This window comes from Montipora foliosa, chromosome 2, assembly GCF_036669935.1.
Source record: "Montipora foliosa isolate CH-2021 chromosome 2, ASM3666993v2, whole genome shotgun sequence".
NCBI lineage: Eukaryota > Metazoa > Cnidaria > Anthozoa > Scleractinia > Acroporidae > Montipora > Montipora foliosa.
In genome coordinates, this window is record NC_090870.1 from 32595881 (window position 1) to 32620871 (window position 24991).

General features: G+C 38.0%; 1 protein-coding gene across 2 annotated transcripts in view; it reads right to left on the reverse strand.

Moving 5' to 3' along the window:
• The window catches only part of LOC137992857 (uncharacterized), a 55084-nt gene that overhangs the window by 21459 nt on the left and 8634 nt on the right, over positions 1-24991 (reverse strand). For both annotated transcript variants that reach the window (XM_068838404.1, XM_068838405.1), the window contains exons 3-12: positions 13331-13618; positions 12017-12304; positions 10688-10975; positions 9356-9643; positions 8028-8315; positions 6699-6986; positions 5370-5657; positions 4041-4328; positions 2713-3000; positions 1386-1673 (exon numbers count right to left, since the gene is read on the reverse strand). In XM_068838404.1, the coding sequence (XP_068694505.1) occupies positions 1386-1673; positions 2713-3000; positions 4041-4328; positions 5370-5657; positions 6699-6986; positions 8028-8315; positions 9356-9643; positions 10688-10975; positions 12017-12304; positions 13331-13618 (2880 nt within the window). The remainder of the gene's footprint in view (positions 1-1385; positions 1674-2712; positions 3001-4040; positions 4329-5369; positions 5658-6698; positions 6987-8027; positions 8316-9355; positions 9644-10687; positions 10976-12016; positions 12305-13330; positions 13619-24991) is intronic.

Here is a 24991-nt window from a genome sequence, read left to right on the forward strand (position 1 = left end):
TGGGGCTCATTTTGTTGAAACTCGAGCACGCTTCCAACAGGCCTGTGAACTCTTCCTGCTTACAGAGCAATACTAAAAAACTTCTCCCATATCACATTTCAACCTTAAGCTCGGAAATTCAATACACAACATGATATTATAATTCACAAAGGCAGAAAATACCACAGAATCCTTTTCCAGCCAAACATTTATTGAAACAAACAACATATTTGCTCTTAGAGGCGAGAACCTCTTCCTATTTCATTGCGTGCGCGAGGGCAAGAAATTCACTTTGATTTCGGCTCGACGGGCGATAGATTGTTGTCGAAGTCCATTACTCGTCGCTTTTAAGACTCCACCGCCTGTATATCCAATTGACCTGCCATTCATGAGCTTCATAAGGGTATATTTTGTTCAAGGATCCACTAAAACGCCATTCGCGTTACATGAGTTAATCGTTCTACTGTGTCCACCAGAGAAATCTAGGCATTTCCCACTACCCTCTCGATACTAAAAAAATACGCGCAGAAGGCTCTATGCACAAAGCCACCACTTAGCAGGGGAGTGACAGGCAAGACCTTTACCAACACGGAAAAAAATAAAAAAAACAAGAAATAAACGCAGATTCCTACTGGGGTTGCCATACTGGCAACCCAGTAATAAATGCAATTAAAAATTGCTCGACCAATTCTTAAGAAAAAAAGGACTTACAAAAACGCCAGTTAACCTATGAAAGACCTTTAATCCAGGTTTGAGTACTGTGTTTTGTAGACTAATTTGTCATCATTTTTTGTTAAGTTTTGCCCCTCCTTGGTATTAAAAGTACAGAAAATCCTCTCGGTCACCTTTCTTTTGTCTATGCCCCTCTTATTGCAATTGGCGTTGCATTAATTGCCATACAAGAGTACAAGTTGAAGATTACAATTTTACTGCATATGTCCAATCAGAAGCGAGTGATCTTCTTGAATGTATTCTTAATAAATGGGAAATAGCAAAGCAATCAAGTGTCTATTTGAATAGAACCGTTTATTAAATATAGAGTATTTCTTGACTGGAGCGGAGGAATTAAATCTTCTAAAATGCCATGCAACATGACCAGATTTCGAAAAAGGAACATGTGTACGACAATAAAGTGCATTTTAGTAAAAAAAAAGTCAAATAAACTGTACACAACAATTGAAATAATCGGAGCAGAACGCAAGTTGCCATTCTAGTTCTATTTCTACAATTTCATGACAAATTTGTACACTGTTAAAGCCCGTCGGATACGACCATGCAAATTCAGTTTTTTGATAAAGATGAAGTACACACTAGTCCTTCGTCCTAGTTCATTAGGTCTTTTTTCCACAAGAAAAGACCGCATTTTATTTTTTGTGCATTTAATAGACACTTCTTTGACATTTTACCTTTGATGATATAAACCTGATTGGCCCATGGTCCACCTTCGCCATCGGAGTCACAGGCTGCAGATGTGCCGTACTTGTCGAAGGTCTGGTCCGCTGTAGCACTGGCTGCGCACCATCCTCCATGTTGAACTGCAAACATCTTGTATCCTTTTCTCATTGCAGCCACGGCGCACTTTGCAATGGCGTTCTTTCGAACACCATAAGATCCATCCAGAATGGAATCTTTTCCTTCCAATGATTGGATGGCTCGATTGGAGGTGTCTTTGAAGCAGCCGATGATTTCAAAACCTGATGGAAAGTCAATCTTAATATTTACTATATTGCTGTACGATTTTGCAAGACTATGGCACAACATCACAATGGAAATATAAAAGAAGAGGCCGCAAATAAAATTGCCCGTTCGTGAGTGTTATTTGAATTTCTTTATTGTTATTCAACCTAGATCCGCTTACAAAAAGTAGGCGATCTAAACAATCCACCAAGGAAAACGGAAACCGCAAAAAGGAAAACGTTCTGAAAATTGGACGAGTACCTATTAATTCGGAATTGTGCGAGAATATGAAGTGAATTTTTTTTGCAATAAATGCACCCAAAAATTGCTAGACCAATTCTTAAGAAAAAAAGGACCTACAAAAACGTCAGTTAAGCTATGAAAGAGCTTTAATCCAGGTCTGAGTACTGTGTTTTGTAGAGTGATTTGTAATCACTTTTTGTTAAGTTTTTTCCTTCCTTGGTATTAAAAGTACAAAAATTCCTCTCGGTCACCTTTCTTTTGTTTATGCCCCTCTTATTGCAATTGGCGTTGCATTACTTGCCATACAAGAGTACAAGTTGAATATTACAATTTTACTGCATATGTCCAATCAGAAGCGAGTGATCTTCTTGAATGTATTCTTAATAAATGGGAAATAGCAAAGCAATCAAGTGTCTATTTGAATAGAACCGTTTATTAAATATAGAGTATTTCTTGACTGGAGCGGTGGAATTAAATCTTCTAAAATGCCATGCAACATGACCAGATTTCGCAAAAGCAACATGTATACGAGAATATAGTTCATTTTAGTAAAAAAAAAAGTCAAATAAACTGTACACAACAATTGAAATAATTAGAGCAGAACGCAAATTGCCATTCTAGTTCTATTTCTACAATTTCATGACAACTTTGTACACTGTTAAAGCCCGTCGGATACGACCATGCAAATTCAGTTTTTTGATAAAGATGAAGTACACACTAGTCCTTCGTCCTAGTTCATTAGGTCTTTTTTCCACAAGAAAAGACCGCATTTTATTTTTTGTGCATTTAATAGACACTTCTTTGACATTTTACCTTTGATGATATAAACCTGATTGGCCCATGGTCCACCTTCGCCATCGGAGTCACAGGCTGCAGATGTGCCGTACTTGTCGAAGGTCTGGTCCGCTGTAGCACTGGCTGCGCACCATCCTCCATGTTGAACTGCAAACATCTTGTATCCTTTTCTCATTGCAGCCACGGCGCACTTTGCAATGGCGTTCTTTCGAACACGATAAGATCCATCCAGAATGGAATCTTTTCCTTCCAATGATTGGATGGCTCGATTGGAGGTGTCTTTGAAGCAGCCGATGGTTTCAAAACCTGATGGAAAATCTATCTTAATATTTACTATATTGCTGTACGACTTTGCAAGACTATGGCACAACATCACAATGGAAATATAAAAGAAGAGGCCGCAAATAAAATTGCCCGTTCGTGAGTGTTATTTGAATTTCTTTATTGTTATTCAACCTAGATCCGCTTACAAAAAGTAAGCGATCTAAACAATCCACCAAGGAAAACGGAAACCGCAAAAAGGAAAACGTTCTGAAAATTGGACGAGTACCTATTAATTCGGAATTGTGCGAGAATATGAAGTGAATTTTTTTTGCAATAAATGCACCCAAAAATTGCTAGACCAATTCTTAAGAAAAAAAGGACCTACAAAAACGTCAGTTAAGCTATGAAAGAGCTTTAATCCAGGTCTGAGTACTGTGTTTTGTAGAGTAATTTGTCATCACTTTTTGTTAAGTTTTTTCCTTCCTTGGTATTAAAGGTACAAAAATTCCTCTCGGTCACCTTTCTTTTGTTTATGCCCCTCTTATTGCAATTGGCGTTGCATTACTTGCCATACAAGAGTACAAGTTGAAGATTACAATTTTACTGCATATGTCCAATCAGAAGCGAGTGATCTTCTTGAATGTATTCTTAATAAATGGGAAATAGCAAAGCAATCAAGTGTCTATTTGAATAGAACCGTTTATTAAATATAGAGTATTTCTTGACTGGAGCGGAGGAATTAAATCTTCTAAAATGCCATGCAACATGACCAGATTTCGAAAAAGGAACATGTGTACGACAATAAAGTGCATTTTAGTAAAAAAAGGTCAAATAAAGTGTACACAACAATTGAAATAATCGGAGCAGAACGCAAGTTGCCATTCTAGTTCTATTTCTACAATTTCATGACAAATTTGTACACTGTTAAAGCCCGTCGGAACAAATACGACAATGCAAATTCAGTTTTTGATAAAGATGAAGTACACACTAGTCCTTTGTCCTAGTTCATTAGGTCTTTTTTCCACAAGAAAAGACCGCATTTTATTTTTGTGCATTTAATAGACACTTCTTTGACATTTTACCTTTGATGACATAAACCTGATTGGCCCACGGTCCACCTTCGCCATCGGAGTCACAGGCTGCAGATGTGCCGTACTTGTCGAAGGTCTGGTCCGCTGTAGCACTGCCTGCGCACCATCCTCCATGTTGAACTGCAAACACCTTGTATCCTTTTCTCATTGCAGCCACGGCGCACTTTGCAATGGCGTTCTTTCGAACACGATAAGATCCATCCAGAATGGAATCTTTTCCTTCCAATGATTGGATGGCTCGATTGGAGGTGTCTTTGAAGCAGCCGATGGTTTCAAAACCTGATGGAAAATCTATCTTAATATTTACTATATTGCTGCACGATTTTGCAAGACTATGGCACAACATCACAATGGAAATATAAAAGAAGAGGCCGCAAATAAAATTGCCCGTTCGTGAGTGTTATTTGAATTTCTTTATTGTTATTCAACCTAGATCCGCTTACAAAAAGTAAGCGATCTAAACAATCCACCAAGGAAAACGGAAACCGCAAAAAGGAAAACGTTCTGAAAATTGGACGAGTACCTATTAATTCGGAATTGTGCGAGAATATCAAGTGAATTTTTTTTGCAATAAATGCACCCAAAAATTGCTAGACCAATTCTTAAGAAAAAAAGGACCTACAAAAACGTCAGTTAAGCTATGAAAGAGCTTTAATCCAGGTCTGAGTACTGTGTTTTGTAGAGTAATTTGTCATCACTTTTTGTTAAGTTTTTTTCCTTCCTTGGTATTAAAGGTACAAAAATTCCTCTCGGTCACCTTTCTTTTGTTTATGCCCCTCTTATTGCAATTGGCGTTGCATTACTTGCCATACAAGAGTACAAGTTGAAGATTACAATTTTACTGCATATGTCCAATCAGAAGCGAGTGATCTTCTTGAATGTATTCTTAATAAATGGGAAATAGCAAAGCAATCAAGTGTCTATTTGAATAGAACCGTTTATTAAATATAGAGTATTTCTTGACTGGAGCGGAGGAATTAAATCTTCTAAAATGCCATGCAACATGACCAGATTTCGAAAAAGGAACATGTGTACGACAATAAAGTGCATTTTAGTAAAAAAAGGTCAAATAAAGTGTACACAACAATTGAAATAATCGGAGCAGAACGCAAGTTGCCATTCTAGTTCTATTTCTACAATTTCATGACAAATTTGTACACTGTTAAAGCCCGTCGGAACAAATACGACAATGCAAATTCAGTTTTTGATAAAGATGAAGTACACACTAGTCCTTTGTCCTAGTTCATTAGGTCTTTTTTCCACAAGAAAAGACCGCATTTTATTTTTGTGCATTTAATAGACACTTCTTTGACATTTTACCTTTGATGACATAAACCTGATTGGCCCACGGTCCACCTTCGCCATCGGAGTCACAGGCTGCAGATGTGCCGTACTTGTCGAAGGTCTGGTCCGCTGTAGCACTGCCTGCGCACCATCCTCCATGTTGAACTGCAAACACCTTGTATCCTTTTCTCATTGCAGCCACGGCGCACTTTGCAATGGCGTTCTTTCGAACACGATAAGATCCATCCAGAATGGAATCTTTTCCTTCCAATGATTGGATGGCTCGATTGGAGGTGTCTTTGAAGCAGCCGATGGTTTCAAAACCTGATGGAAAATCTATCTTAATATTTACTATATTGCTGCACGATTTTGCAAGACTATGGCACAACATCACAATGGAAATATAAAAGAAGAGGCCGCAAATAAAATTGCCCGTTCGTGAGTGTTATTTGAATTTCTTTATTGTTATTCAACCTACATCCGCTTACAAAAAGGAAGCGATCTAAACAATCCACCAAGGAAAACGGAAACCGCAAAAAGGAAAACGTTCTGAAAATTGGACGAGTACCTATTAATTCGGAATTGTGCGAGAATATCAAGTGAATTTTTTTTTGCAATAAATGCAACCAGAAATTGCTAGACCAATTCTTAAGAAAAAAAGGACCTAAAAAACCGTCAGTTAAGCTATGAAAGAGCTTTAATCCAGGTTTGAGTACTGTGTTTTGTAGAGTAATTTGTCATCATTTTTTGTTCAGTTTTGCTCCTCCTTGGTATTAAAAGTACAAAAATTCCTCTCGGTCACCTTTCTTTTGTTTATGCCCCTCTTATTGCAATTGGCGTTGCATTACTTGCCATACAAGAGTACAAGTTGAAGATTACAATTTTACTGCATATGTCCAATCAGAAGCGAGTGATATTCTTGAATGTATTCTTAATAAATGGGAAATAGCAAAGCAATCAAGTGTCTATTTGAATAGAACCGTTTATTAAATATAGAGTATTTCTTGACTGGAGCGGAGGAATTAAATCTTCTAGAATGCCATGCAACATGACCAGATTTCGAAAAAGGAACATGTGTACGACAATAAAGTGCATTTTAGTAAAAAAAGGTCAAATAAAGTGTACACAACAATTGAAATAATCGGAGCAGAACGCAAGTTGGCATTCTAGTTCTATTTCTACAATTTCATGACAAATTTGTACACTGTTAAAGCCCGTCGGAACAAATACGACAATGCAAATTCAGTTTTTGATAAAGATGAAGTACACACTAGTCCTTTGTCCTAGTTCATTAGGTCTTTTTTCCACAAGAAAAGACCGCATTTTATTTTTGTGCATTTAATAGACACTTCTTTGACATTTTACCTTTGATGACATAAACCTGATTGGCCCACGGTCCACCTTCGCCATCGGAGTCACAGGCTGCAGATGTGCCGTACTTGTCGAAGGTCTGGTCCGCTGTAGCACTGCCTGCGCACCATCCTCCATGTTGAACTGCAAACACCTTGTATCCTTTTCTCATTGCAGCCACGGCGCACTTTGCAATGGCGTTCTTTCGAACACGATAAGATCCATCCAGAATGGAATCTTTTCCTTCCAATGATTGGATGGCTCGATTGGAGGTGTCTTTGAAGCAGCCGATGGTTTCAAAACCTGATGGAAAATCTATCTTAATATTTACTATATTGCTGCACGATTTTGCAAGACTATGGCACAACATCACAATGGAAATATAAAAGAAGAGGCCGCAAATAAAATTGCCCGTTCGTGAGTGTTATTTGAATTTCTTTATTGTTATTCAACCTACATCCGCTTACAAAAAGTAAGCGATCTAAACAATCCACCAAGGAAAACGGAAACCGCAAAAAGGAAAACGTTCTGAAAATTGGACGAGTACCTATTAATTCGGAAGTGTGCGAGAATATGAAGTGAATTTTTTTTGCAATAAATGCACCCAAAAATTGCTAGACCAATTCTTAAGAAAAAAAGGACCTACAAAAACGTCAGTTAAGCTATGAAAGAGCTTTAATCCAGGTCTGAGTACTGTGTTTTGTAGAGTAATTTGTCATCACTTTTTGTTAAGTTTTTTTCCTTCCTTGGTATTAAAGGTACAAAAATTCCTCTCGGTCACCTTTCTTTTGTTTATGCCCCTCTTATTGCAATTGGCGTTGCATTACTTGCCATACAAGAGTACAAGTTGAAGATTACAATTTTACTGCATATGTCCAATCAGAAGCGAGTGATCTTCTTGAATGTATTCTTAATAAATGGGAAATAGCAAAGCAATCAAGTGTCTATTTGAATAGAACCGTTTATTAAATATAGAGTATTTCTTGACTGGAGCGGAGGAATTAAATCTTCTAAAATGCCATGCAACATGACCAGATTTCGAAAAAGGAACATGTGTACGACAATAAAGTGCATTTTAGTAAAAAAAGGTCAAATAAAGTGTACACAACAATTGAAATAATCGGAGCAGAACGCAAGTTGCCATTCTAGTTCTATTTCTACAATTTCATGACAAATTTGTACACTGTTAAAGCCCGTCGGAACAAATACGACAATGCAAATTCAGTTTTTGATAAAGATGAAGTACACACTAGTCCTTTGTCCTAGTTCATTAGGTCTTTTTTCCACAAGAAAAGACCGCATTTTATTTTTGTGCATTTAATAGACACTTCTTTGACATTTTACCTTTGATGACATAAACCCGATTGGCCCACGGTCCACCTTCGCCATCGGAGTCACAGGCTGCAGATGTGCCGTACTTGTCGAAGGTCTGGTCCGCTGTAGCACTGCCTGCGCACCATCCTCCATGTTGAACTGCAAACACCTTGTATCCTTTTCTCATTGCAGCCACGGCGCACTTTGCAATGGCGTTCTTTCGAACACGATAAGATCCATCCAGAATGGAATCTTTTCCTTCCAATGATTGGATGGCTCGATTGGAGGTGTCTTTGAAGCAGCCGATGGTTTCAAAACCTGATGGAAAATCTATCTTAATATTTACTATATTGCTGCACGATTTTGCAAGACTATGGCACAACATCACAATGGAAATATAAAAGAAGAGGCCGCAAATAAAATTGCCCGTTCGTGAGTGTTATTTGAATTTCTTTATTGTTATTCAACCTACATCCGCTTACAAAAAGGAAGCGATCTAAACAATCCACCAAGGAAAACGGAAACCGCAAAAAGGAAAACGTTCTGAAAATTGGACGAGTACCTATTAATTCGGAATTGTGCGAGAATATCAAGTGAATTTTTTTTGCAATAAATGCAACCAGAAATTGCTAGACCAATTCTTAAGAAAAAAAGGACCTAAAAAACCGTCAGTTAAGCTATGAAAGAGCTTTAATCCAGGTTTGAGTACTGTGTTTTGTAGAGTAATTTGTCATCATTTTTTGTTCAGTTTTGCTCCTCCTTGGTATTAAAAGTACAAAAATTCCTCTCGGTCACCTTTCTTTTGTTTATGCCCCTCTTATTGCAATTGGCGTTGCATTACTTGCCATACAAGAGTACAAGTTGAAGATTACAATTTTACTGCATATGTCCAATCAGAAGCGAGTGATATTCTTGAATGTATTCTTAATAAATGGGAAATAGCAAAGCAATCAAGTGTCTATTTGAATAGAACCGTTTATTAAATATAGAGTATTTCTTGACTGGAGCGGAGGAATTAAATCTTCTAGAATGCCATGCAACATGACCAGATTTCGAAAAAGGAACATGTGTACGACAATAAAGTGCATTTTAGTAAAAAAAGGTCAAATAAAGTGTACACAACAATTGAAATAATCGGAGCAGAACGCAAGTTGCCATTCTAGTTCTATTTCTACAATTTCATGACAAATTTGTACACTGTTAAAGCCCGTCGGAACAAATACGACAATGCAAATTCAGTTTTTGATAAAGATGAAGTACACACTAGTCCTTTGTCCTAGTTCATTAGGTCTTTTTTCCACAAGAAAAGACCGCATTTTATTTTTGTGCATTTAATAGACACTTCTTTGACATTTTACCTTTGATGACATAAACCTGATTGGCCCACGGTCCACCTTCGCCATCGGAGTCACAGGCTGCAGATGTGCCGTACTTGTCGAAGGTCTGGTCCGCTGTAGCACTGCCTGCGCACCATCCTCCATGTTGAACTGCAAACACCTTGTATCCTTTTCTCATTGCAGCCACGGCGCACTTTGCAATGGCGTTCTTTCGAACACGATAAGATCCATCCAGAATGGAATCTTTTCCTTCCAATGATTGGATGGCTCGATTGGAGGTGTCTTTGAAGCAGCCGATGGTTTCAAAACCTGATGGAAAATCTATCTTAATATTTACTATATTGCTGCACGATTTTGCAAGACTATGGCACAACATCACAATGGAAATATAAAAGAAGAGGCCGCAAATAAAATTGCCCGTTCGTGAGTGTTATTTGAATTTCTTTATTGTTATTCAACCTAGATCCGCTTACAAAAAGTAAGCGATCTAAACAATCCACCAAGGAAAACGGAAACCGCAAAAAGGAAAACGTTCTGAAAATTGGACGAGTACCTATTAATTCGGAATTGTGCGAGAATATCAAGTGAATTTTTTTTGCAATAAATGCACCCAAAAATTGCTAGACCAATTCTTAAGAAAAAAAGGACCTACAAAAACGTCAGTTAAGCTATGAAAGAGCTTTAATCCAGGTCTGAGTACTGTGTTTTGTAGAGTAATTTGTCATCATTTTTTGTTCAGTTTTGCTCCTCCTTGGTATTAAAAGTACAAAAATTCCTCTCGGTCACCTTTCTTTTGTTTATGCCCCTCTTATTGCAATTGGCGTTGCATTACTTGCCATACAAGAGTACAAGTTGAAGATTACAATTTTACTGCATATGTCCAATCAGAAGCGAGTGATCTTCTTGGATCTATTCTTAATGAATGGGAAATAGCAAAGGAATCAAATGTCTATTTAAAGAAGAACCGTTTATTTAATATAGAGTATTTCTTGACTGGAGCGGTGGAATTAAATCTTCTAAAATGCCATGCAACATGACCAGATTTCGCAAAAGCAACATGTATACGAGAATAAAGTTCATTGTAGTAAAAAAAAAAGTCAAATAAACTGTACACAACAATTGAAATAATCGGAGCAGAACGCAAATTGCCATTCTAGTTCTATTTGTACAATTTCATGACAAATGTGTACACTGTTAAAGCCCGTCGGAACAAATACGACCATGCCAATTCAGTTTTTGATAAAGATAAAGTACACACTAGTCCTTCGTCCTAGTTCATTAGGTCTTTTTTCCACAAGAAAAGACCGCATTTTATTTTTTGTGCATTTAATAGACACTTCTTTGACATTTTACCTTTGATGATATAAACCTGATTGGCCCACGGTCCACCTTCGCCATCGGACTCACAGGCTGCTGATGTGCCGTACTTGTCAAAGGTCTGGTCCGCTGTAGCACTGCCTGCGCACCATCCTCCATGTTGAACTGCAAACACCTTGTATCCTTTTCTCATTGCAGCCACGGCGCACTTTGCAATGGCGTTCTTTCGAACACGATAAGATCCATCCAGAATGGAATCTTTTCCTTCCAATGATTGGATGGCTCGATTGGAGGTGTCTTTGAAGCAGCCGATGGTTTCAAAACCTGATGGAAAGTCAATCTTAATATTTACTATATTGCTGTACGATTTTGCAAGACTATGGCACAACATCACAATGGAAATATAAAAGAAGAGGCCGCAAATAAAATTGCCCGTTCGTGAGTGTTATTTGAATTTCTTTATTGTTATTCAACCTAGATCCGCTTACAAAAAGTAAGCGATCTAAACAGTCCACCAAGGAAAACGGAAACCGCAAGAAGGAAAACGTTCTGAAAATTGGACGAGTACCTATTAATTCGGAATTGTGCGAGAATATGAAGTGAATTTTTTTTGCAATAAATGCAACCAAAAATTGCTAGACAAATTCTTAAGAAAAAAAGGACCTAAAAAAACGTCAGTTAAGCTATGAAAGACCTTTAAGCCAAGTTTGAGTACTGTGTTTTGTACAGTAATTTGTCATCACTTTTTGTTGTTTTTTCCTTCCTTGGTTATAAAAGTACAAAAATTCCTCTCGGTCACCTTTCTTTTGTTTATGCCCCTCTTATTGCAATTGGCGTTGCATTACTTGCCATACAAGAGTACAAGTTGAAGATTACAATTTTACTCCATATGTCTAATCAGAAGCGAGTGATCTTCTTGAATGTAATCTTAATAAATGGGAAATAGCAAAGGAATCAAATGTCTATTTGAATAGAACCGTTTATTAAATATACAGTATTTCTTGACTGGAGCGGTGGAATTAAATCTTCTAAAATGCCATGCAACATGACCAGATTTCGCAAAAGCAACATGTATACGAGAATAAAGTTAATTTTAGTAAAAAAAAAGTCAAATAAAGTGTACACAACAATTGAAATAATCGGAGCAGAACGCAAATTGCCATTGTAGTTCTATTTCTACAATTTCATGACAAATTTGTACACTGTTAAAGCCCGTCGGAACAAATAGGACCATGCAAATTCAGTGTTTGATGAAGATGAAGTACACAATAGTCCTTCGTCCAAGTTCATTAGGTCTTTTTTCCACAAGAAAAGACCGTATTTTATTTTTTGTGCATTTTAATAGACACTTCTTTGACATTTTACCTTTGATGACATAAACCTGATTGGCCCACGGTCCACCTTCGCCATCGGACCCACAGGCTGCAGATGTGCCGTACTTGTCGAAGGTCTGGTCCGCTGTAGCACTGGCTGCGCACCATCCTCCATGTTGAACTGCAAACATCTTGTATCCTTTTATCATTGCAGCCACGGCGCACTTTGCAATGGCGTTCTTTCGAGCACCATACGATCCATCCAGAATGGAATCTTTTCCTTCCAATGATTGGATGGCTCGATTGGAGGTGTCTTTGAAGCAGCCGATGGTTTCAAAACCTGATGGAAAGTCAATCTTAATATTTACTATATTGCTGTACGATTTTGCAAGACTATGGCACATTATCACAATGGAAATATAAAACAGAAAAGCCGCAAATAAAATTGCTCGTTCGTGAGTGTTATTTGAATTTCTTTATTGTTATTCAACCTAGACCGGCTTACAAAAAGGAAGCGATCTAAACAATCCACCAAGGAAAACGGAACCCGAGAAAAAAAAAACGTTCCGAAAATTGGACGAGTACTTATTGTGCGGGAATATTAAGTGGATTTTTCTTGCAATAAATGCAACGAAAAATTGCTAGACAAATTCTTAAGAAAAAAAGGACCTACAAAATTGTCAGTTAAGCTATGAAAGACCTTTAATCCAGGTTTGAGTACTGTGTTTTGTAGAGTAATTTGTCATCATTTTTTGTTCAGTTTTGCCCCTCCTTGGTATTAAAAGTACAAAATTTCTCTTGGTCACCTTTCTTTTGTTTATGCCCCTCTTATTGCAATTGGCGTTGCATTACTTGCCATACAAGAGTACAAGTTGAAGATTACAATTTTACTGCATATGTCCAATCAGAAGCGAGTGATCTTCTTGAATGTATTCTTAATGGGAAATAGCAAAGCAATCAAGTGTCTATTTGAATAGAACCGTTTATTAAATATAGAGTATTTCTTGACTGGAGCGGAGGAATTAAATCTTCTAAAATGCCATGCAACATGACCAGATTTCGCAAAAGGAACATGTGTACGACAATAAAGTGCATTTTAGTAAAAAAAAGTCAAATAAACTGTACACAACAATTGAAATAATCGGAGCAGAACGCAAGTTGCCATTTTAGTTGTATTTCTACAATTTCATGACAAATTTGTACACTGTTAAAGCCCGTCGGAACAAATACAACCATGCAAACTCAGAGTGTGATAAAGATTAAGTACACACTAGTCCTTTGTCCTAGTTTATTAAGTTTTTTTTTCACAAGAAAAGACCGCATTTTATTTTTTGTGCATTTAGTAGACACTTCTTTGACATTTTACCTTTGATGACATAAACCTGATTGGCCCACGGTCCACCTTCGCCATCGGACCCACAGGCCGCAGATGTGCCGTACTTGTCGAAGGTCTGGTCCGCTGTAGCACTGGCTGCGCACCATCCTCCATGTTGAACTGCAAACATCTTGTATCCTTTTATCATTGCAGCCACGGCGCACTTTGCAATGGCGTTCTTTCGAGCACCATAAGATCCATCCAGAATGGAATCTTTTCCTTCCAATGATTGGATGGCTCGATTGGAGGTGTCTTTGAAGCAGCCGATGGTTTCAAAACCTGATGGAAAGTCAATCTTAATATTTACTCTATTTCCTTACGATTTTGCAAGACTATGGCACAACATCACAATGGAAATATAAAAGAAAATGCCGCAAATAAAATTGCTCGTTCGTGAGTGTTGTTTGAATTTGTTTATTGTTATTCAACCTAGATCCGCTTAGAAAAAGTAACCGATCTAAACAATCCACCAAGGAAAACGGAAACCGCAAGAAGGAAAACGTTCTGAAAATTGGACGAGTACCTATTAATTCGGAATTGTGCGAGAATATCAAGGGAATTTTTTTTGCTACTAGACCCTCTGTGAGGGTACAGTGGGTTGCCTTTGTTAAGGTCATTAAGAAGGCATACCAGAAGAGGCCCTTTGGCTAACAGGTCCTCACACGTTCGTACGACGAAACAGATCTGTCCTTGCGTAATATGTAGCTCTAACAGTGCACGATATTGGTTTGGTATTGTCTATCATTGTAGTGCCATGGTAGCAAAGTATTGAACCCAGAAAGATTGAAGAAAATAAATGGAAAGTGAGAAACATTGGCTTCTGGGCTGACATGTTGATAAACTTCTTTTCACCACAAGTTTAAGCGTGCCCACTGAATATCTGACAGCTTTGTAATGCCGAAGTTCACTGAAGATATCCCTTGTTCGGCGGGGTTAGTGTTTGAATGGGAGACCAAAACAATATACCCCTCATTAAACGGAAGCATCTGACCGAAAATACTATTAACACTAACAAATGCGAACTCAGCAAGGTACAGATCTTGTTAGCTTGCTTTACGCCAAAACAAATATTGATGCAAAAGTAAATAACTATTGATAGACAGTTTTTAGAAAGAGCAGAAGGAAGTCTCCAGGACGGTCGATCGAGAATAACATATTTACGACATGAAAACAACATTAATTTTGAACCATGAATATAGAATATAAAAAGTTACGATCAGGGACAACCATTTTGGGAGATTTTTGCTACGTTCAAATAAATCGCCAAATGGAAAGTGACATGGCCGGAATTCAGCGGGCGCCGTGATTAAGTTACCGCGGCATGTTTACTTGCCAAACAGTGAAGCATCTGTGTCAAATGATGGCAAGATACTGGGTTTTTGTAAGTTTCTTTTTCTGTCAAGTGTTATAAAGTTTGACAATGAAATGAGCGAAGTCAAAACAAAGATCACAATCGTCCAACTCTTGTTTATGCAAAGTCAAAATTTACTCTCCAAGACGCGTTCGACGTTATTTATCACCAGGTAATTTCATCAGTTTGGAAATGGCAGCTACTTTATTATTCATCTGCGTCACAATTTTTCATTGATTTTGGGGCTCGTTTTGTTGAAACTCGAGCACGCTTCCAACAGGCCTGTAAACCCTTCCTGCTTACAGAGCAATACTAAAAAACTTCTCCCATATCACATTTCAACCTTAAGCTCGGAAATTCAGTACACAACATGATATTATAATTCACAAAGGCAGAAAGTACCACAGAATCCTTTTCCAGCGAAAAATTTATTGAAACAAACAACATATTTGCTCTTAGAGGCGAGAACCTCTTCCTATTTCATTGCGTGCGTGAAGGCAAGAAACTCAATGGTGTCAAACTACCATATACTTCAGGTCATATCATTATATCATATCATATCATATCATATCATATATCTTTATTTACCCTCGGATTTTTAGAGTAGCCATGTGTAGCTAATTTCTCCGAGCATTTACCCTCCCAACCACGATACATCACAGAAGACAGACCACAACACCGGGAACTACATACCCTACTCTTTGCGACAAGTGTGTGGGTTCTTTTACGTCCCACAGGATTATGAACATTGAAGGGTTGTGAGACGGGACCTCCGGCTTATCGTCCTTATCCGAGAAGACTAGAGAGTCTAACCATTTGCAGATGTAATTACAAAGGCAGCACTTTCTCCTCAGTTATTTAAAGACCCTGAGTGTTGGTCCGGCCGGAGTTGAACTCACGACCTCCCGCGTGACAGCCCCGTGCTCACCCAACTGAGACATCGGTGCGGGGAAACAGCTCACTTTGATTTCGGCTCGACGGGCGATAGATTGTTGTCGAAGTCCATTACTCGTCGCTTTAAGATTCTACCGCCTGTATATCCAATTGACCTGCCATTCATGAGCTTCATAAGGGTATATTTTGTTCAAAGATCCACTAAAATGACATTCGCGTTACATGACTTTCGACGCCATTGCCGGTTAAGTTAATCGTTCTACTGTGTCCACCAGAGAAATCTACGCATTTCCCACTACCCTCTCGATACTAAGAAAATACGCGCAGAAGGCTCTATGCACAAAGCCACCACTTAGCAGGGGAGTGGCAGGCAAGACTTTTACCGACACGGAAAAAACTAAACTAGACCCTCCGTGAGGGTACACTGGGTTGCCTGTGGTGCGTGCAGCGCTCCAGGCAATTTTTTTCAAGTTGCCGGGGTCATTAAGACTATTTAAGGAACACCCAGAAGTCATACCAGCAGAGGCTCTTTGGCTCACAGGTCCTCACACGTCCGTACGACGAAACAGATCCTTTTCTGAGGTTAAAAACCTGGGTACCGGCCTATTAATTAATCATTTGTCAGAAAGAAGAAATTCCTGTCCTCTTTCAAAAAAGTTGACACGCATTGCTTACGTGTGGTAGTGAAGTAACACAGCGATTTATTCTATAATGTCAACTGAGCTGTGTGTTGTCTTCCAGGAGATACAAGTTGTCCTTGCGTAATATGTAGCTCTAACAGTGCACGATATTGTTTTGGTATTGTCTGTAGTGCCATGGTAGAAATCTTGGGTAAATAGCCTGAGAAGACATGTGGTTACTAGCAAAGTTCTGAACCCAGAAAGATTGAAGATAAATGGGAAGTGAAAAACATTGTCTTCTGGGATGACATGTTGACAGTTGTCTTTGCGTAATATGTAGGTCTAACAGTACACGATATTGTTTTGGTATTGTCTATCATTGTAGCGCCATGGTAGAAGTCTTAGATAAATCGCCCCTTGAGAAGACATGTGGTTACTAGCAAAGTACTGAACCCAGAGAGATTGAAGAAAATAAAAGGGAATCGAGAAACATTGGCTTCTGGGCTGACATGTTGATCATGCAACTTCTTTCCACCACAAGTGTAAGCGTGCACTGACAGCACCTGACAGTTTTGTAAACAAAAGTTTAAAGCTGAATTTAATCTCTAGGGATCGTGTGGGGTTAGTATCTGGATGGGCGACCTAAGAAATATACCACTCAGTAACAGAAGCATAGGACCGAAAATTCTATTTTAATGCTATCAAATGCGAACCAAGCAAGATACAGATTTTGTAAGCTTGCTTTATGCAAAACAAATATTGATGTAAAAGTAAATAAATATGGATACACAGTTTTTAAGGGTAGTAGCCAAAACGGGTCGGGGTCGGGGTCGGGGTGTCTTTTTTTCCAAAATTTTGTTTCATTTTGTCGTCATTCTCGAATGACTGTCATTTATGGTGGCAATAAGTAAAAAAAATTGAGGAACCTACGGAAGCTATGAAAGCTCTTAAGGGGCATTTTAGTTTTTCTTATAATCGTACTTTGTTTTTTTGTCTTTCCGAAAATCGAAGTTTGTTGTTCGAAATTAAGAGAATTTTCGAAATTTTCTAAGATTGGAGTTTATGGAATACACGCTAACTGCCAGACAGAGTCCCATCGTAATATTCACTTCGTTAAAAAAAAACAATAGAATCACAGTTCCACGATGATCGTCACGCAGTCATGCAACGTTCTTTTTGCTTGTTTGTTCGTTTTGTTGTCAATGTTGTTGTCTGATTTACCACAAACGGTTTGTAGTACAAAAATTGAAATGAAAAAAATTTGGAAAAAAAAAAGACACCTCGACCCCGAACCCGACCCCGACCCTGGCCACGGCCCCGGCCCCGCGTTTTGGCTACTACCTCAATTTTTGTAGTTATTCTCCCGTACTGTTATTTTCTAATGTTCGGCATCTTTCCTTCATCTATGATGGAAATTAGTCAAAAAATATAAGGAAGGTACGGAAGCTTCGAAGTGGACATCGTTTGCTTTTCGAAAAGAATTTCCGACTGAAATTTAACACGTTAAACCAAGTGATTCGGGCTTCGCGCGTTAAGTTATGTCGCTTAATTGTTTTAATATATGGAACTATCTTTGCAATTTTATTTACCACAGCAAGTTTGCATGAGTTGAAAGGTGACAACTAATTAGAAATTCAGAAATATATAAATCGAAACTGCAAACGCCCAAATTACTTTTTCACTTTTCTCCGATCAAGAACGTTAAAGACAATCATTAGGAGAAATCAAACCATAAAATCGTGTAGATTAGAAGACACAAATTGTGCTATATTCAAGAAATCAGTTGCATTCTTCTTTTAGCCTATCGCCAGCATTCCAAAACATTAATTTACTTCTGTAATATTTTCCTTTCAGTCGACTAGTTCAACGACATATCGATCGAGCAGGTAGTACGAATAAAAATCTGAAAATCTACAGTATTATCGGTGGCTTGATCTTGCCTTAAAGTAGTGCCTCGTACTTAGGTGCGAGTCACCTAGAAACACTGAAGACTCGCTGAGCTCCACATTTTAATGTTTACTTCCCAAGAAACTTCTCTGCAATACAATTAAAACGAAACAGAACATAGCCATAATTCCACTATGGTCGTGACGCAAATGTTCTCAGTTGCTTGTTTTCGCAAAATTGTTTTAAGTGTGGTTGTGCTTTTTCTCGTAAAATTGGATTCGATCCCTTGAAGTCTGAATAGAATTGGCTAGCAAGTTCCTATGCGACTGACTTTACTTCAAACCGTTTGTGGTAAATCAGACAACAACATTGACAACAAAACGAACAAACAAGCAAAAAGAACGTTGCATGACTGCGTGACGATCATCGTGAAACTGAGTTTCTATTGTTTTTTTTTAACGAAGTGAATATTACGATGGGACTCTGTCTGGCAGTTAGCGTGTATTCCATAAACTCCAATTTTAGAAAATAACGGAAATTCTCTTAATTTCGAACAACAAACTTCGATTTTCGGAAAGACAAAAAAACAAAGTACAATTTTAAGAAAAAACTAAAATGCCCCTTAAGAGCTTTCATAGCTTCCGTAGGTTCCTCAATTCTTTTTACTTATTGCCACCATAAATGACAGTCATTCGAGAATGACGACAAAATGAAACAAAATTTTGGAAAAAAAGACACCCCGACCCCGACCCCGACCCCGACCCCGACCCCGGCCCCGGCCCCGGCCCCGGCCCCGGCCCCGGCCCCGGCCCCGGCCCCGGCCCCGGCCCCGGCCCCGGCCCCGCGTTTTGGCTACTACCGTTTTTAAGAAGAGCAGAAGGAAGTTTCAGGACGGTCGATCGAGAATAAAATATTTCGCCATCGGTAACAAATTTACGACATGAAAACAACATTAATTTTGAACCACGAATATAAAAAGTTACCATCAGCGAAAAACATGTTGGGAGGTTTTAGTTGTTTTGTTGTAATTGTACTTTTAGCTCAGCACCGAGTAAATGGCACATTGAATTCAGCAGGCGCAGTGATCAAGTTACCGAGGCATGTTTACTCGCGAAACAGTGAAGCATCTGTGTCAAATGATGCCAAGATACCTGGTTTTTGTTTTTGTTAGCTTTCCTTTTCTTTCAATTGTTATAAATTTTGACAAGAAATGTGCGAATTCAACACAAAGATCACAATCGCCCAACTCTCAGAGGTTGACCATTGTTTCTGGAAAATCAAAAATTTACTCTCCAAGACAAGGATATTTATCACCAGGTAATTCCATCGTTTTGGTAATAGCAGCTACTTTATTATTCATCAGCGTCACAATCTTTTGCCGATTTTGGGGGTCATTTTGTTGAAACTCAAGCACGCTTCCAACAGACCTGTTTATTTTCGTGACTTATGCGTTACGACAAAAATTCTCCCCATCACATTTCAACACATGCATGCAAATTTGCTAAGCTCGAAAAGTACACAATATGATAAATTTACAAAAGCTAGAAATTTCACAGAAATATTTTCCAGCGAAACATTTATTGAAACAAACAACATATTTGCTATAAGAGGCAAGAAACCCTTCCTATTTCAGTTGCGTGCGTGCAAGCGAAACAAACAATCAAAAAGCATATGCAATTAAATAAATTTCTGACAGTTCTCATCAAACCCTTTTCGAAAGAACCTTGACCGTAAATAACAAAGCACAAAAGAGACAACAAGCTTTCATTTAAATAATTTTTCACTGTCACATTTCCAATTTTTTTTTAACCTTTGCAGAGTTGAGTACAAAATGAATGTTACTTGCCAGACAAACAGGCAAACTTTAAATAGATGCGACTTCAGTAAACACAGTGAGACACACAACAGAGATCACAGATCTACTTGTGGTGTTCGATTCCTTCTCTGTCTTTGTTGAACCCGTAAGTTACCAGAGAAATTTCCATTTGGTTTCAGTGTTGTACGTAACACCACCTTGGCGAAATTTAGAAGTACAGCTCATTTTGATTTCGGCTCGACGGGCGAAAGATTCACGCTGTCGAAGTCCATTACTCGTCGCTTTTAAGATTCCAGATCTTTATGTTTCACCACCTGTCTTGACTTTCCATTCTTGAGCTCCATATGGGTATATTTTCTTTAAAGATCAGGTACTAAAACTCCATTCGCGTTACAATGACTTTCGACGCCATTACAGGTTAATTGCGCAGAGCAAGCTAGGCATTACCCCAGCCCCCTGAAACCTAACAAAATACGCACAGAAGACTCTATGCACAAAGACACCACTTAGCAGGGGAGTGACAGGCAAGACTTTTCCCGACACCGAAATAAATAAAAACAACAAAAAAACCCACGAAATGAAACCGAGATTCCGACTGGGTTTGGCAACCCAGTAATGAGCATTGAAAATACTTTCCGTTACGACAATGCTCGTCCTCACTAAAAAATAGCACACTTTAAGACAATCGTCGTAAAAACTGTTCATCTTTTGTTCAATGTTTTAAGCTGACGAGTATTTTGAGAGCCATTTGTATGTTGTTTATCTGTTGTTAGTATAAATACACAGGTGATTATACAAAATCGCGCGCTCTCATTTTCTGGCTATCTCGGATTATCAGCCGATAATCACCTCGACGGACAAAATGGCTGCCAGTAGTCGTTTTGCCACTGTAAGTGAAGATGATTTCGTGTTGAAATGTTTTTCTTTTCTCTTTTTTGAATAATCACCTGTGTATTTATACTAAAACAATTATTCGCCTCAGGATCAGTGATTATCCGTGAATATTCACATCGAATAATTGTTAATTATTGCCAATGAGATCAGTGATCTCAAAAGTAATACCTTGGACAACTCGTAGTCAAAGTTTGTAGTTTGCAATAGTTGTAGCTGATCGAAGTCAAGAATGAAATAGAATCTCATTTTTTATACTTTACCGTAGTATAATATATTCTTGTTATTATTGGTTTTTATGGGATTTTCACTAAATCCAGTCGGAAAACGAGTCAAATTTAGTCATTTTCGTTTTTTTCTTCTTTTTTTATTCCGTGTCGGGATGTCTTTCCTGTCACTCCCCTGCTAAGTGCTGCATTTGTGAATAGAGTCTTCTGCGCGTATTTTGGTAAGTTTCAAGGAGTATTAGAAATGCGTAGATTTTTCTGGTGGACACAGTAGAATATTTAATTAACCCGCAATGGCGTCAAAGTCATTGAAACACAAATGGCGTTTTGGTGGATCTTTAAACAAAATATACCTTTATGGAGCTCAAGAATGGAACGTTAATTGATAAGCAATACAGGCGGTGAAAAATAAATATCTGGAATCTTATTGCGACGAGTAATGGACTTCGACAACAATCGTTCGCCTGTCGAACCGTAATCAAAGTGAACTGTATTTGTACTATTTTACCAAGGCGGGGTATTGTACAACACTGAAAGCAAATGGAAAATTCCCTGGTAACTTATGGGTTTAACAAAGACAGAGAAGGAATCGAGCACCTTAAGTGGATCTGTGATCTCTGTTGTCTGGCTATTTGTATTTATTTGTACTCAACTCTGCACAGTGTTCCGGTAACAATTGGAAATTTCACAAATTCCTGTTATGTTTATGTTGTGCTCAACTCTGCACAGTCTTCAGGTAAAAACATTACTGGAAATGTGACAGCCAAGAATTATTTGAAAAATAATATGGTAAAAATATGGTACCTCATGCGAGAAATTTTGGTTTTAGCTATGACGTCATTGACCGTCCGTCCGTACGTACCTCCGTACGTCCACCCATCCATGTATGCCAACGTGACCAGCATCACACTAGTTTACAGCATACATCTTTGATTTTGGACTTCCATGTTGTGGTCAATTGATTCCTGTCAAAACAAGGTGTCTGCTGACAAGTATCACACGACCACATCACTGGCTTAAGTCAGAGCCCATCGAGGTCAGCCTTTTTTTTTTGAAGGGAACGCTGAGCAGGTACCGATTTTGTATTGGATCTCAGGCTGAAACCAGGTTAACTCACCTTAACATAAACGAGGCTTCATTTTTTTCGCGCGCTATATGTGGCTCTACTCGGCTAGCCGGCCATACCGCGTCAACTAAAACTCTTAACTGTCAACGCTTTTCTGTTTAGGTTGAAAACGGTTTGAAAAATATTTCATTCTGCAATTTTCGCTGGTCTCAATCCAGTTTGACGAATCATAATAACTGTGGCCCACACTTGTGGCCGCGCAGTTTTTCAAGTGAAGCGTCGGATGGATATAAACTTAAAGCTCAGTCTTTATCTTAGTTTTTTGTTTGTATTGCAATTTTTGACATAAGCTTATCTTTAGAAGATCTGATGAGGTTGCATGATGCCTGGTTGACCTTCGACTAGAACAGACACAAAACAGTATACCAGTAATGGCTCAAACATGGCGAAAGACCAAGACAATCTTTTTCTTGGACACTAAACCGTTTGTTTTTTTTTTTTTTACGGATGCGTTATTTCAGGTGGATGCGTATTTAAAAGGAAAAAAAGGGTTAATCGTTTTTTTTTCCTTTGTTCAGGAATGAAACTCGAATTTTTTATTCTCAACTGGAATTAAATAGTAACCATCTGTACTCTTTTGAACTTAAAGAAATAGTTGATAATGTTTATTTGTTTTGCTCTAAAATGCGACCGAACAATTTTTTTTACTCCTTTCGCTTAACTATTTTTCGATGTGCCTCGACAGAGACAAGAAAATTTTTCCCTCATGTTATAAACAAGTCATCCAAATGAGTTCTCGTAAAATTAAGGAGAAATATTACTAGCTTGTGTTTTCAGAAGTTTGTTTAGAGCACGTACAGATAATTTGTTGGATATCTTGTTTGAAGTTTGTCCTTTCTTTGGTTGCCGTATTTTGCCGATTCTTGTTCCAAGCGAAGGCGCGTTTCAATGAGAAAAAATCAAAATGTGAATGATCTTGTTCTCAGAGATAAAGTAGACTAAAAAACATCAATAAAGCTCTTTTTTTACCTTGACCTTACAAAGCTTCCTAACGATCTGTCACATCACGAGCTAGTACGTGATTTCTAATTTTATCGTAATTCCTATTCGCTGGCTTTTGAGAGTTGACTCTGAAATGCCTTTTTTCCTTTCCGTTGGCTTGATGAAGATTGTTTGTTTTCTTAAGTCCACAGAAAATTTCACTTGAAAAACTGATTGCACTCATTGCTTCGTGATTCATCCGATGTCGATTTTTCGCGTGAAATTTACCGTGGAATTCACTAGTCGGGCAATAAATTTTCTATAGAAGAAAGCGAAGAAACGATTTAATCAAGCACTACCCAGAAACACCAAAATGAGAACAATTCCAAAACCCTTTATTTTCAATAACCGTAGAGCCAGTAAGAATTAATAACCCGGGAGCTCCGCTTTTAGGCTTGGCTAAATCTATAAGTAACAAAAACGACACGATAAAATGTTCAAAATTAGGTGAGCAAAGTACGTTCTCATTTTATGGGCCGTGTTCAATGAACAGTACTCATCCCTTTGGGGTTTTTCGTTTTGTTTTGTTCTGGCTTATCTTAAAATATCGAGTTTGGTTTAAAATGTCACCGATACATGAAAGAAAACTGAATTTGTGACTCAACCAAAGCACATGACCCGTTCAGCTGTTGAGATTTAAAAGTAGGACTGTTAACTTACATCTACTGATTTATACCATTTACTTTTTTAAAAGTAAATGTAAAGGTAAAACTTTTCCAAATGGTCTGGATAGCACAAGTGTTACTAATAATTTAAAAAATGCAACCACACTTTTGAATTTTCGGAACATGTTTCGATGTTTCAAACATTATCTTCAGCCATAGTGAGTGTAACATTAAAATTTTTACAAGATAATTCGTATATATATAACTATCAATAAAATGATTCTTTGTAGATTAAATGTTCGTTACAAGTATGTAAAATTCAAACGAACCAACAATATTATAGAGAACACAACTGACATAACGGTAAAAGTTTAAAAGTGTAATGCTAAACTGACATGATTAACTTGTTTGTTGAGTTCGGGTTTCACACTTTTAAACTTTTACCGTTATGTCAGTTGTGTTCTCTATAATATTGTTGGTTCGTTTGAATTTTCCATACTTGTAATGAACATTTAATCTACAAAGAATCATTGTATTGATAGTTATATATATATATATATATATATATATATATATATATATATATATATATATTGATAGTTATATATATATATATATATATATATATATATATACATATATATACGAATTATCTTGTAAACATTTTAATGTTACACTCACTATGGCTGAAGATGATGTTTGAAACATCGAAAACATGTTCCGAAAATTCAAAAGTGTGGTTGTATTTTTTAAAATAAATGTAAAACTGTGATAAGGCAGAAGTTTGTTAATCATTTATCCTCATAATCATGAAGTCCCCGGGGGCTTACAACTGTACAAAGCATTCCACAACTGGGTTCTCTCCCTTCTTGTTAATGTTTGGAAGAGAGCCGCACCTTCCAATTGATGTCGCTCTAGGGGTGAACACTGTGACCTCTCGATCAGGATCGTACCCTGCTTACATTGCGAATCTCCGGGATCGCCTAAGTCTCGCCTACCAGAAAGTTATCGAAGAGTCAAGGAAGTCTGCCGCTTGCAACAAGCAGTCATATGACAGCCGGGCCCGCCAGGCGACCATTCAAGTGGGTGATCTAGTGTTAGTGAGGAACCTGAGCATCAGAGGCAAACACAAACTTGCTGATCGCTGGGAGGAGTATCCTTACAGTGTGGTGGAATGTATCCCTGGACTTCCAGTTTACAAGGTCCAGGACAAGGATGGTAAGGAACGTGTTCTCCATCGCAATCCTTTTGTTA